At 38.9% G+C, this 13164-nt stretch overlaps 2 protein-coding genes across 6 annotated transcripts in view; one reads left to right on the top strand and one right to left on the bottom strand.

The window, feature by feature from the left end:
- Nucleotides 1-7351, top strand: part of LOC108682729 (extended synaptotagmin-1-like) — a 33860-nt gene extending 26509 nt beyond the window's left edge. The window contains exons 15-18 of the mRNA XM_047882906.1: nucleotides 1570-1702; nucleotides 2068-2160; nucleotides 3778-4021; nucleotides 4369-7351. Coding sequence (XP_047738862.1) covers nucleotides 1570-1702; nucleotides 2068-2160; nucleotides 3778-4021; nucleotides 4369-4455 — 557 coding nt within the window. The 3' untranslated portion in view covers nucleotides 4456-7351. The remainder of the gene's footprint in view (nucleotides 1-1569; nucleotides 1703-2067; nucleotides 2161-3777; nucleotides 4022-4368) is intronic.
- An 893-nt stretch (nucleotides 7352-8244) lies between these two features.
- Nucleotides 8245-12775, bottom strand: LOC108682727 (fas apoptotic inhibitory molecule 1). Of its 5 annotated transcripts, none has more exons than XM_018171959.2 (5): nucleotides 12395-12775; nucleotides 11470-11586; nucleotides 10590-10712; nucleotides 10154-10303; nucleotides 8245-9551 (listed from the first exon to the last, which is right to left on the bottom strand). In XM_018171959.2, exons 1-5 carry the CDS (start codon nucleotides 12428-12430, stop codon nucleotides 9402-9404), a joined length of 576 nt encoding a protein of 191 aa, XP_018027448.1. In that variant the 5' UTR covers nucleotides 12431-12775; the 3' UTR covers nucleotides 8245-9401. The 5 variants fall into 5 exon arrangements, with proteins under 5 accessions (XP_018027448.1, XP_018027449.1, XP_018027450.1 ...); XM_018171960.2 differs by having other exon boundaries at nucleotides 8246-9551; nucleotides 12324-12775; XM_018171961.2 differs by having other exon boundaries at nucleotides 8246-9551; nucleotides 12574-12775.
- Nucleotides 12776-13164: the final 389 nt, after the last annotated feature.

Below are 13164 nucleotides of genomic sequence, written 5' to 3'. Positions count from 1 at the left end.
TCTTAAGTGATGTTTAATTTTGAGTTATCGCTCACCGAGTATATTTTTAATCTATTATTCATTTTAAACGAATTTAATTACCACGTTGATACGCGCCTTAATTAAGTCTATGCAGACCCATGTTCAGCCATACCCTGGTCTAGCGAGGCCTGCTTCTCTGCTCTCCACTGCAAGTAGAATTCTTTTTCTGCATCACTTCATAATCTTTTACGCTTTCTCCGACAATGTTGGTTTGAGGCACAACTGTTTTAACTTTTTTTCGGACTGGTTAATAATTTTAGTTTCGATTCCCAGTCGAAAATTTCTTATTAATTTTTTCAGTGTTGCTTCAAGTGAAATTTCTTATTAATTCTTCCAGTGTTGCTTCGAGTGTTAACATTTATTTTTTGCTTCTACGTTCCTGTTTTTTTTTTGCTTACCTATATGGTTTCGATTGGATATCATTTGTAAAAATTTCTATTCAAGTTTACTCGCCAGATTTTTCATGGCCGAAAACTTACAGTGTACAAACATTTTCCACACGCGTTCGTTTGCCTAAGTTCTGCTGAATTCGGCGCCCCGCTCTTGAATTCAAACTCTTTAGTGTTCATTCGCTAATGTATCATCAATAATGATTTTCGAGTGACTATTTGTTGAGTGATTCATGCCTAATTTTTTACCTTGATCTGGACCGTGCGACCCAGGCGTTTTGTTGTTAATGAATATTTGGTTAGTTGTTCAATTGCAACGAATTATATCAAACAGCATGGTCATTGCGCACTGAATTTGATGATACTGTCTTCTACTATTTTACACGATGTGTGTGAAATTTAAACTTAACTCTCATAATACATTTGAGAATATTTTAAGCTGCCTGCTCACTAATAATTGCCAAAAATACTGAAACAAATTGTTGACTTAATATTTTTATTCTTACTCACTGATCTAGAACCGTTAAGTCGAAATTTCGGTGGTATTTAGGACATTAAAAGAAATGCAAGATTGATGAACCTAGTAAACTTCGAATACAGCGTTCCTGTGTACAGGAGCCATTTGCTAATGTATGATCCCAGGGTTTTTACAAAGAAAAACTATTATTGAAACGGGCCGAGATATTATCGGAATAGACTTGTTCTACATTGCAGTGTCTTTAGAAGTAAGGGTCACACCTGAAGTTGGGGAGACAAGCTGCGCTGAGGACTTGGATGTGAGCGGAAAAGTTTTGAACGAAGTAGAGATGTTTGACAGTGCGCTATTCTACTGTAGGTATCACAACCGGCGTTGTGGAAAAGAAGCAGCACAGAGTCCCCGGGTTTGAACAGAAATTTTAGGATCAAAATAGAAATGTTCTACAATTTTATGTTCTTATTGTAGGTGTCACAACTGGTGTTGTGGAAAAGAAGCTGCACAGAGTCCTCGGGTTCGAACAGAAATTTTATTATAAAAATATAGATGTTCTACAGTACTGTGTTTTTATTGTAGGTGTCACAACTAGCGTTGTGGAAAATAAGCAGCACAGAGTCCTCGGGTTTGAACAGAAATTTTAGTATAAAAATATAGATGTTCTACAGTGCAGTGTTTTTATTGTAGGTGTCACAACTGACGTTGTGGAGCCGATAGTGGAGAAGAGCAGCACTGAAGGCCTGGCGTCTGCAGCGCGTATTCTCACGCCCCTTGTGTCTACCGAGGCGCCCGAGACGGTCGTCAGACATCGAGGAACCATGTGAGGAACTATGTCGTTAATGAGCTTCCTTTAAATAAAATAGCAAGAAAATCGATAATTAAAAGTATTCCCGTCTATTCAATCGATCTTTCATGAGGGAACAGCTCCTGCCATAATGTATCAATATCCTAAACTGTAGATTTATTTACTTTATCAATATCCTAATCTGTAGATTTATGTTGATCTATCCTATTGTCTATGTATCTCTATCTATTCTAGTGTGTCTCTATCTATCTAGAGTGTGTCTCCATCTATCCTATTGATTATGTATTTGCCGTTATATTTGTTTCGCACACTGAATGGCACGAATAATAATTGAATATCTCTATTGTTGTTTGTATTAAAGTCATTTTCTTGTTGCTCAGAGACAGCCGAGGTGAGGCAGGGCTCGGCCGTATCCAGCTCACCATTAAGTACGGCCCCCGCAACAACCTGGTCATCGTCGTCCACAAAGTCGAGTGAGTCTACAGCTGAGCACGTCACTCGTCTTACTTTCAGGGTCCAGAGGCCATACTATTATAACTCATTCAAGTACAGCTAGCGGCCCAAGTACACGCAGCGGCCCGAGTACACGTAGCGACCTAAAGTACACGTAGCACCCCAAGTACACGTAGCGGTTCAAATACACGTAGCGGCCGATTTCTCGTCTGGGATTCGTCGGTTTAAGCTGTTAGTCATGAGCTGATTGAGTTATAACTCGAAACTATTTGATAATACAGCCCCTGAAAATCAAAAATAGTCACGAGTTCGTTATACCGTCAGCGAATAATTGACTACTTTTTCAATCCACAAGCTTCAAGCTCAACCCACAAATCACAGACTGGAAATTGTTTGCCGCTACGTGTACTTGAACAAGTTTGGATAATTTGCACCATGAATTACGACTGCCCAGCTTGCAGAATGTCTGTTCACTTATCATGCTGGACCGTTGGAAAAGTTATAGAGAAAATTGCTGCACAGAACGTGCAAATAATTTCGAAGCGAAAGACCTACTATTTTTTTAACTTTGTTGAGCCGAGTATCAACCCCGATAAAATAACATAACATAACATAGTGATCTCGGCGCTGAAGTGTAGGCCTGATGTGGCCTGTCGCCGATTCTTTTCCTTTTCGTGCCTTGTTCACAGAAGATCTAAAATCGTGTCATTTGACCGGATCTTTTCATGGTTGACGATAGTTTGAAGTAGCTACTAGACTTCCACCGAGTTCGATAAGGTGCTAGGCATTTCAAATCTGAACATATATTTTTCCATAGCTTTATCTAGTCTGTTCTTGAACGCGTTCATACTTGGAGCGCCAACGATGTCATCGGGGAGGCTGTTCCACATGTCGGTGATTCGAAGCGAGAATAAATTTTGTCGCGTGGAGAAGTTGCAGCGCAGTTTTTTTAGCTTATAGTTGTGGCCCCTGGTGTTTTTCTAGTAATTCTAGTAATCCTTCGGGGACCTTGTATAGACCATGAGTATACTTGTATGCTTCAATGAGGTCCCCACGCAGACGTCGATAACTGAGGCTTGGAAGCTTCATAATCTTCAATCTTTCTTCATAGGACTTGCCCTTCAAGCCTGGAATTATCCTTGTTGCACGTATTTGAACATTCTCTATTAAATTTCTGTCCTCAAATGTCGGTGACCACACAACGTTTCTAAACTCTAGATTCGGGGGCACGACAGCAACAAACAAACTGCTTCATTGCTTCTGCATCTAGGAACTCGTATGAGCGTCTGATAAGTCCAAGAAGTTTTTTGGATGTATTAGCTTGTGTTTCAATATGCTTAGAAAATTTCAGCTCCTTGTCGACATAAACTCCAAGATCTTTTTCCACACTAGACTTTTCAATCATTACTCTCTCGTTGCAGCCATGTCTTCTCATACTGTAATCTTGCTGTTCATTGTTCTTCCCGAGGTGAAGTACTTTACCCTTGTCAGCTTGGCTTTTTTTTTTGTTTATATAACTAATGAACGTTTTCCTGAGCATGATAATCCAGTTTCTTCATGAATGAGATTCAAATTGACTCGCACTTATTGGATTACATTTTGTGTTAAATTAATAGTCCATTATCTTTGTGTCGCAGAGGCCTAGAAAAAGAAGACGATGGCGAGCTGCCAGATCCGTACGTGAAGATTTACCTGCTGCCGGACCGGTCCCGGGACAGCAAGCGCAAGACGGACGTCATCAAAGACTCGTGCAGCCCCGTGTACGATGAGAGGATCGAGTACGCAATCTCGCCTAATGAACTAACGCAGCGAACACTCGAGGTCTCCGTCGTCAACAAGAAGGGCTTCTTCCACCTTCAGAAGTCCAGTGTCATGGGACAAGTTAGTTCTTGTGTCTAACTTTCATTTTGATGCATTATCGTGGTCTACGTTTTTATGACTAGTGTAAAGGAAAGTGTACAATTTCGTAGTGTTTTTACTTTAGTTGGCGTATGTTCGGTGCATTATGTAATTTTCATATTATGGGCACACAAATACTTGTGTAGAAAACTCGAGTGGATTTGTTGAAAAAATGCGCTGAATTTTTGTACTATTTCACACTTCATCATGTTGTCACTTCATGACACATTTCCCTATGATGTCATGAATGTTCATGTCATGGATGTGCATGTTATGTATTCATATCTATGAGTGCATGTTATGTATTCATATCTATGGGTGTATGTCAGGTGAAGATCGACTGCGGGCTGTTGAACCCTCAGGACATCACGAACTGGTACGACCTGCAGCCCGCCATGGACGAGGGAGACGACTGAAAACGACCACCCCACAACTCGGCCTCCGGCAGGTGCAAGAATTTCTTCAATAAATCAAAGCCTGGAAACGAACTTCATGAACGGAAGGGCTCTAGAAAGCCAGGAGCCTTGAATAATGCCTTAGCGCGCACTGGTAATGCTTACCGGAGATTTTTCGATCTTCTGAACAAAAATGATATGAAACGAGACCTTCCAATTATCAATTTTACTTAATTGCCTTGAGCAAAATGCTTAAAATGTTAGCTCAGGAACAGCTTTTGCTATAATAAGCGCGCTTTGCCAACTTCCGCCTTTGAGCGCCTCTTAATGCCAGCTCAAACTCATGAAATTCAGACTTTGACACTCATGCTAAACTAATGATATTGACTATGAGTGAACAAATATTGACCTGAATTTGTGACATAAATAGTTTTAGACTCAGCCATAATTTCTCCATCTCTTCAGAAAAAACAATTTTGCATGAGGTAAATGAAACGCCCTCGTCTTAAGAGGCTGGGTTGTGGTCCGCACGTTATTCGTCTCACTGAGAGACCTCTGAGTTCAACGATCAAAACTTGGCGGTTATACCGCTGTCTCCGACTGTGCTTTCTAATATTATTTAGGGCTGCTAGCGCTTGTAAGTAGTCGATTGATCATTTCATTGTATGCTATCTCTAAAATTGTATTTCAAAGGTGCAATATTCTTTACTTAACAAGTGCCTCGGTTTAAGATAGGTTTGGTGTTAAACATGTGTGCGCACATATGATGCTGCTCATTTAACAGCTGTTGAGATTATTTTATTAAGGTTATTCTTATAACGAGCTTGTTATTATCACTGGAATAGTATAGTTAGAAGTTTATCTTTATTGTTCTATGTGTCACCTTGAATAAATTGGAGGGTATATTGGTATTGGAATCTTTACGAAAGTCAGTATGAGCTTCTAGAAATTGCACTCAGCCACTGATTTTGCAATACATTTTATTATCTATGTTTACATGTTGGCCATATAGTGCGTATTGGTAATTCTTCATCCGAATGCCGTACTATTCATTTTCTCATGAGATAACTCAGCTCAGCATGAGTTTGACATTACCTGCCTGTGTGGTCAAATCCTGTAAGTTTTATCTAAATTTCATATGATAAAACATATTACGTAATTGTTTAGCTATTTCTGGTGATATTCTCATGTATTTTCAGCGCCAAGGTCTCTACTGTAGCTGCTCTAAACTCTTGTATTCTTGATACACACATTTGCTTTATACTAATCTAACTTCCGGTGTAACATCCGTTCGTTAAGCAGGCGGCGGTATTGCAGCTCTCGTCACGGGCTGAGATGTTGATTCCTGACAACAATTATTCCTATTCATTTGCGCAAATTTGTTGCATTCATTAGTGAAAGAAATTCAACCTTGAAACGTTCGTAGAATCAATTAGGCATCTATTTTTGTTAAATTTGCTATCTATTGTTTGTTATTTGTTGATGCATTTGATGCTTATTTCTTCCTGTTTTGCGATTTTGTTTATGTCGAGAGGTTTGTCATCGTCAAGAAGTAATCTAAGAATGGCTGTGTTACTCATCAAATGAGACCGAACAACGAGTTATGAATCTCAACCTATGAATATATCATGGAATTTATTAGTGTAGATTTGCTTATTATTCTTTTATGTTAGATTTTGCGCTCTATTACTTATTTGTTGTGTATTTTTCCATGGATTGTATACAGTTCTTTCGTATTGCAGGCCATTTTGCTAAAGAAAAGTGCCATTTTCCAAGCGCACCACTTTCTTACGAAATAAACCATATTGGAAAAAATAATTTAATTGTAATAACTAAACAACTGTAAGCTGAACAACTTTCAGCTTATACTTACTCGAGTAACGCCATTTTTTAAGTTTCGTAAACTTTAATGATAAAATTGATATTTTAGAATGGAGCACCATCCATTAAGTTTATACACCTTAACACAATACCATACGATACCCTCTGTCTTAACAGACACCTGCTTGGTCAACGCGATCAATGCCATCAACTTGCATTTGCTACTTGACTGCGCCACAACATAATATAGTACCGCTTATAACTGTGCCGTAAGTCTTTTCGCGTAGTTATTTTCATGCAATGGTCGGGTTGTAACAAGCATGTGAGACCCCGAATAATAAATTACACTAGCTGACGTTACTGAAGATCTTCGTCATTACTCGCACGTTGCTTGCACATTACGCTCTGCATCAACGATTCTCGTTGGCTGATTCTTCTGCATCTAAAATGTCTTGAGTTGACGCATAACCATTATTATATTAAGCATTGTTTTTGCTGCTATTAGAGTGTAAGATATACTTTCATCCTGAAGCCGAAACCTTAGCTATTGAGAATATTGCCAATTCGACGTCAGCCGTATGAAATGCATGTGAGTAATTTTTTTTCAAATTTACGCAGAAACTTTAAATTTCCAACGACAAATTATGGTTTTCTCAGTTTATGTACAAGAATATGTCCACAATGCCGCTTACATTTTGCTTGCTTCATTTTATAGATTTAAGCAAGAGTTCATACTTACTGACACGCTCTTACAATACGGCGTAACTACAGTCGAGCTTACAGCTTCCTTACAATGAGGCGTAACTGTAGCGGAGAGCTGACGATCGAATTGTTTTTTTTTTCAACCACTTGAAGCTCTTTTCTTTCGAAAGCACCGTATTTGGCTGTGTTGCACGATTGCTATACGTATCTTCTGAACGTTAATATTTGGATAGGATCGCTTGATCATCATAATCCTAGTGTACAATATATGGTCTCTGAAATCTGGGAAAGTCTATTAAATGGAAGATTCTGCGCAGTCTATTCGCTATAATATGTATGTTACGTTGTTATAAAGAAAGCTTACTTGAGTTGCCAATACATTTTTAAATATCGAGTTTCGTGATTATATCGCTTCCTTTAATGATGGAAAACGTATCACAAATTTTTCGGCATGAAAATTCGTAGCATCGAAACATGTAACGGACACTGTACAGTGCCTTACTGACGATTACATCGCAGGAAAGTTCATTTCTCGCCAATATATTTTTTCACTCGTCTAAACAAATCTTGAGACCATAAGATCCTCCACATGTAACATACCCCGAGTGTTTAGGGACACACACCCAAGGCCATGCTGAAAGAACCACCTTTTTGACGGCTACTATGCGCCGTCCACTAGCGACACCGAGACTTTACCTGAGTTTCCTGGGGCTCGAACCCACGATTAATTCATACGTCTCGGTACCGCGTTGCCGCCATCATTGTGCGCTTACAGTGGCGCTAGCTACTGCGCTACAGTAGCGATAATCTAAACTTTTTCTCGAGTTCTAGCGAGTATTAATAGTCAATTACTCAATTGTTGTATTAATAGCGGTTTCAGCGTTTAGTAGGCCGAAGGCCTGTAGCCGATTCATAACATCGCAGAACATTCACAGCATTTTGCGGTCTCGAACTCGCAACTCACTGCTACAATTCTGCTGTGCTTAACCGCCCGGCCTCCTTGACGATTCTGACCAGAAACTGGCGCACAGAGCTGGGATCGAACCCGCGCCTCTCTGCGCCAATCTTGGTACTCTGAACTATTAACCACTAGGCCAACCTGCCCTCACCTCATTGGTACATTTTCATTTGGTTTTATCTTTGATGCTAATAATGTTATGCATTAAATTCCAAGCCAGCCCGCATCTGGTGTAAATGAATTTTAAACGTAGTGGCGGCATCTAAACACTGGAAAATTAAAAGCAATTCACACACAAAATGTATAACATTAGTACTTTCAGAAATGAGAATACATTTTTATCAACAACATTAAATATTGTCCATCCATAGAGTTTCTATGCATGGAAACGTTGAAAAATCACGTCGTCGTTTCCTATCGCACTTAATTGACGTTCATACACATTTATTCGTGAGAGAAAAAAGTTAAGTGCTTAAAAGCACTTATAAAAATACTTCAACTTCTGCGAGACTGTAAACAAATTCTATTATCAACTTTGATTAGTTTTTCATGTTGTCTCTACATATATCACACAGAGAATCACGAGATATCTATAGAAGTGGTAACGGACGGGTAATTTTCCCTTGGTGTTCTTTGATCGTGCACAGCGCTTTCTTAATCACTAAATATCTCAAAATGTCCCAAGTCTATTCTCAACTGACGTTCAAATACGCAGGGAAATAGCGGTGCCAAGCAGTGAAATTCTTATGACAACAGCAAGACTCTAGGAGGCAGCCGAATCAGGTTTCGGCAACGAGGAAAAGGATATATTTGTTACTACGAAAGCTTTCAATTTGCTCAAATGTTGATGTAATTCGGACGTATTTCGAACTAGAAGAGACACGTTTTCATCGATAGCCTCGTCCCTTCATTCGGAAGAAGCGAGAATATCGCGCAACAACTGAAGGGAAATATGAGAACCAGACTACGAGAAGCATCACTCCAGAGACGGAGGGAATATGAGAACACCTGACTACGAACAATATTACGCCACAGACGAAAGGAAATATGATATCCAGGCGGCTACAACAAACATCCCGCCAGAGATGGAGGGAATAAGAGAACCAGTCTACGAAAATCACGCCACAGCAGAAGCTGCTAACTACTAAAATTCACACTCAACATTGATCAATGGCAGAGCACCAAATTTTTATTTATAACACACGGGTAATTAATTTTCATTGATAATCATAAGGTTTATAACTTTCAGTCCAATCATATCAGATCCATTTAAACTTATGCAATGTTTTGATCAATATTTTTGCATTTAGCTTTTTTAATTTGTTGGAAGAAAGATCGATTCAATCAGAACTCGTTTTTTCGAAAATGTGATCGGATTCATGAGCGCAGTAGAGTAATAATTTGACACGCGAATGCCATTTAAATACTGATGAATTATTATGATTCTAAGACTCACACGAGCGTTTAATTTCATGCGCTATTTAGTTCACTCGATGGCCTCAGGCACCTGCTCCCCGTTGACGACCAGGGCATGGATAATTCCTTCCCTTCTGCTCCCGCTGCTTCTAGCGCAGATGTACGCGGGTTGCCCGCACACGTCGAAGTGGGTCTCAGTTCCCCCGTCTACGAATTCTGCCTGAGGGAGATTTTACTCTCAGTATTCATTCAGAGGCGTTCTCCACAAATAAACTGCCGAATTGAAGAGTTCTTCAATTTGAAATTCGAAGCTGTCCTTATTCAGTCTAACATTGATTGATGTCATAATTTCTTGAGCAACAACGAACAAAAAGCTTCCTAGTGCAGCCATTAGAGATAGAGCGTGAAGCGCACACTGTCTTGGCAAGATAAGTTTCGCCTCCAATATCTCTGGGCAATCGCATTGGAAACAATTCAACATTTCAGGAAGGGATTTGTAACAGTTAGAGGTAAATTATTGTCGTTTGCAACTGACAAAACTTATTTGTTATTGCAAGCATACGATTAAAAAAGTTAAATTAACTCAACCTGTGGTGCTTGAACATGAAATCTGACGCCAGTACAACAAGTATGCTAAGAAAATTCTGAAGACAAGAAAGATTAGTTCTAAATTTATTTGAAATGCCATGGCAAAGTGCAGAGTCAGGGCCAAAACTATAGTACTAGAGAATTTGAAAATAAAATTAAAAACCATGTTAGGGGAATAAACTTTGAGCCTATGCGTGTATACGATTGAAAATTGTGCGTAAATGATTTACTCACTGCGACGTCTAGTTTGCTACCGTTGAGCCAAACGTCGAGCGTGTCTCTCTCCAGCACGACCCTCTGCATGACAGAGTTTATAGGGAACACCCACGTACGTAATATGCGACTCTGCTTCTCCCGGAACTTCTTGTATGTCTGTCCGTTGACCTGCCATGAGCAGGGTTTCATGCTGAATTGGGCATTCTCAATTTGGCATTCTTAATTAAGATATTCATTCAGCATTCCTCATTAACGTATTCTTAATCAAGAATTAGCAAACTCAATCAACGCATTTTTGATGAAACATTAGAAAAAGACAAGAATAAATAATTATAAGTGCAAGAAAATTAAAATTAAAATTATAATTGTATTGGTTCACATGATAGAATTACTGAACCAATCATGATAGTACGAATAATAAATATGAATAAACAACAATCGGACATCAACTTACTTCAAGGGAATATTCGTAGGCGAACCCACCCATTGGTTCTATTTTTATTACGCACTTTGCACTTCCAATCTCGAAAGTTTCGCTGCCCACTAACTTGAACATCCATTCTTTTTTGACGACTTCCTGCACAAAATAAATTGGGCTTAGAAAGAGATGTGCTTTATTTGTTCCATTGTGTTTTTACATAACTGTGATAACTTGATAAGGCGATCAGTCATCTGACATATGCGACATTTTGCCCCTACGTATACTAGGCTATACGCAGATAACTCCAAATGGTAATCAAAGTCATAAATCCTGTACCTGCTTCCTCGAAAAATGCTACGTTTAGAACGGTTGCATTGGTTTTCACCAAGCACGCTGAGCTCGAAGTGAAAGAGCAGGTTTAATAATTATGAACTAGGTTCGCTTATTTGTCTAGTTGTGAAGGAACAAGCAAGTTGCAATTATTAAGGCAATCTGCTACAATAAACATAAAAAATGAATAAGCACTAGAAACACTGGCGCGATTATAACAATTAAAATATATATTCAATTAAATACGACGTTGAACAGGAAGGCACAGGCAACTAAAATGTGAATTAAGAGCCGTGAAAAAGTAACTTCAAAATGGTAATTCTAACAGGTAATGCGACTGGACCTCCGACACTAGTCTGAGACGCATAAAAAGTGGCGGGCGCGGGCCATGAGATCCGGCGTCCGCAATCTTCAATTCTGGTAGATGTTGCCAAAATGAAATCACAAAGGAAATATTCGATCTCTAAAGTTAATAAACTGCGGCTACAAATCTAAATTATTGTAGTTTTTATGTAGTTAATTATTGCCCTATGTAGTTTCTAACTAATTAATAGGCAAACATACAGCAATGTATAAAGCTTACTTGCGAATCGACAAGAACAACTCTCTTGCCGGTGGTGGTGCCGTGCTCGAAGGCTACCGTGTGGACACCGTCGCTGAGACGCACTTCCCAAGTCCCAACAAGATCGCCACCTCCCATCTGATGTAATTATTTCCATTATGCACTTGAGGGAGAGATGAGGTTAAAGACTATGGCAAAATTTAAAAATCTATTGCTTAGCGCTCATTAAAATAGCCAACCGCAAATTGGCAGAGACGTATCGTAGTCGTAGACCTTGAGAAGCTCGATCAACATGTATTCTTCAGTTTAAGCTTGGCGTTACAGGAAAAAGCAAAAGTATATTGGAATTCAAATTATTGTTGCATCAATGCTTCATTTGAGCAAAATGAAGTAGAAGTAGAATACTCGTTTAGTAGAATACTCGTTTCTCTCTTCATTTTATTAGAGTAACCATCATGGCAAACATTATATTTTTTGTTTCGCTTAGGAATTTTTACCCGTGAAATACATAAGACAATGTACTGCAAGAATATCGATATTTGTACGTGCATCGCCAATTGTAAATTCTGTTCGCAGAACATGAAAATATTAGCTTAAAAAGTTCGAGGACCAAAACTAATCTCAGTTTGAGAGTCAAAGAAAGGATTAAAGAGTACAAGTATTTTCAAGTATAATGCAAACAACTCGTCGAAAAACACAAGACAGATGATGAAGAGATAATTAATTAAGGCAATATTATAAAAAAAAATAATATGTAAAATAAACGACTTAAATGCTCGTTTACAAAAATGTGAAATTATCGCATATGAGAGTTAGTGAAGTATAAAAATACTGCATAAAATGAATAAATATTACATAAATGTGGCAGGACTTACTATGAGAGATAGCGCAGTACGAAAAAAAATCGATGATAAGGTCGGTCTTCGAGAGATACGACAGTTCTCACCTGGCCCCAAGCAGGTCTGTCCAAGAACAACAACATAACATCAAGACGCAGGTACAAAGACAAGACTTCACGCTTGTGGAAGATGTGATCATACGAACATCAAGCGGAGAAAACGTGCATTTTAGTGAGAATTGGAAAACGTGATACCGTAGAATAGATACAGTGAAACTTCACCGCACTTTATGAAATGATCGTACTCTGACAGTTGACGGCTTTGCAATTGGAGAAGCTTGATGAGCAGGTTACTGAGCGGCGTTCATGCCACGACTCACTGTTTGCTTGAACTGGATTTGCGCGTCGCCATGGAGATGCCGCGAGAAGCACACGAGAGCGACACTGTTTACACTACAGAGCCTAGTGATCCGAACTAGCAGACATTACAAAACAATAAATTTACGTAAAAAATAAATTCGAACGCTTTAGAGGACTCATATTAGTTTCAATCGGTCTCAGTTTCAATTCAGTGACACTAGTGTTAAAAAAACCATTCGTGAGAATTTCCAAGCTAAACGGACAAAAATCGTATGTAATAGAAAATAGGAAAAAATTCTTTCAATTCATACGAGTAGTGAAGGGGTAAAAAAATTAATTGACGTGTTTCAAGAAGTACGAGAGAGGAGAGGAATTATTATTTCAGCCAAGTGTTAGTTTAGTGGAAATAAAACACAGTATATAATTGCCTCAAGAATTTCCTTCAATCGTCGACGTGAGAAATGGTCCTATACCTGACCGAAAAGAAATGGAGCTTCAGGGCTCGCACGACAAACACA

The sequence above is a fragment of the Hyalella azteca genome, unplaced genomic scaffold, assembly GCF_000764305.2.
Source record: "Hyalella azteca isolate HAZT.00-mixed unplaced genomic scaffold, Hazt_2.0.2 contig11611, whole genome shotgun sequence".
Taxonomy (NCBI): Eukaryota; Metazoa; Arthropoda; class Malacostraca; order Amphipoda; family Hyalellidae; genus Hyalella; species Hyalella azteca.
This window is presented reverse-complemented; position numbering and strand designations above follow the sequence as displayed.

Coding starts and splice junctions, on each gene's coding strand:
- LOC108682727 (XM_018171959.2), bottom strand. CDS start 12,430: ATGTTGTTGTTCTTGGACAGACCTGCTTGGGGCCAG. Junction 10,304..10,589: donor CCTACGAATATTCCCTTGAA/GTAAGTTGATGT, acceptor TGCTCATGGCAG/GTCAACGGACAGACATACAA. Junction 9,552..10,153: donor GTAGCAAACTAGACGTCGCA/GTGAGTAAATCA, acceptor AATCTCCCTCAG/GCAGAATTCGTAGACGGGGG.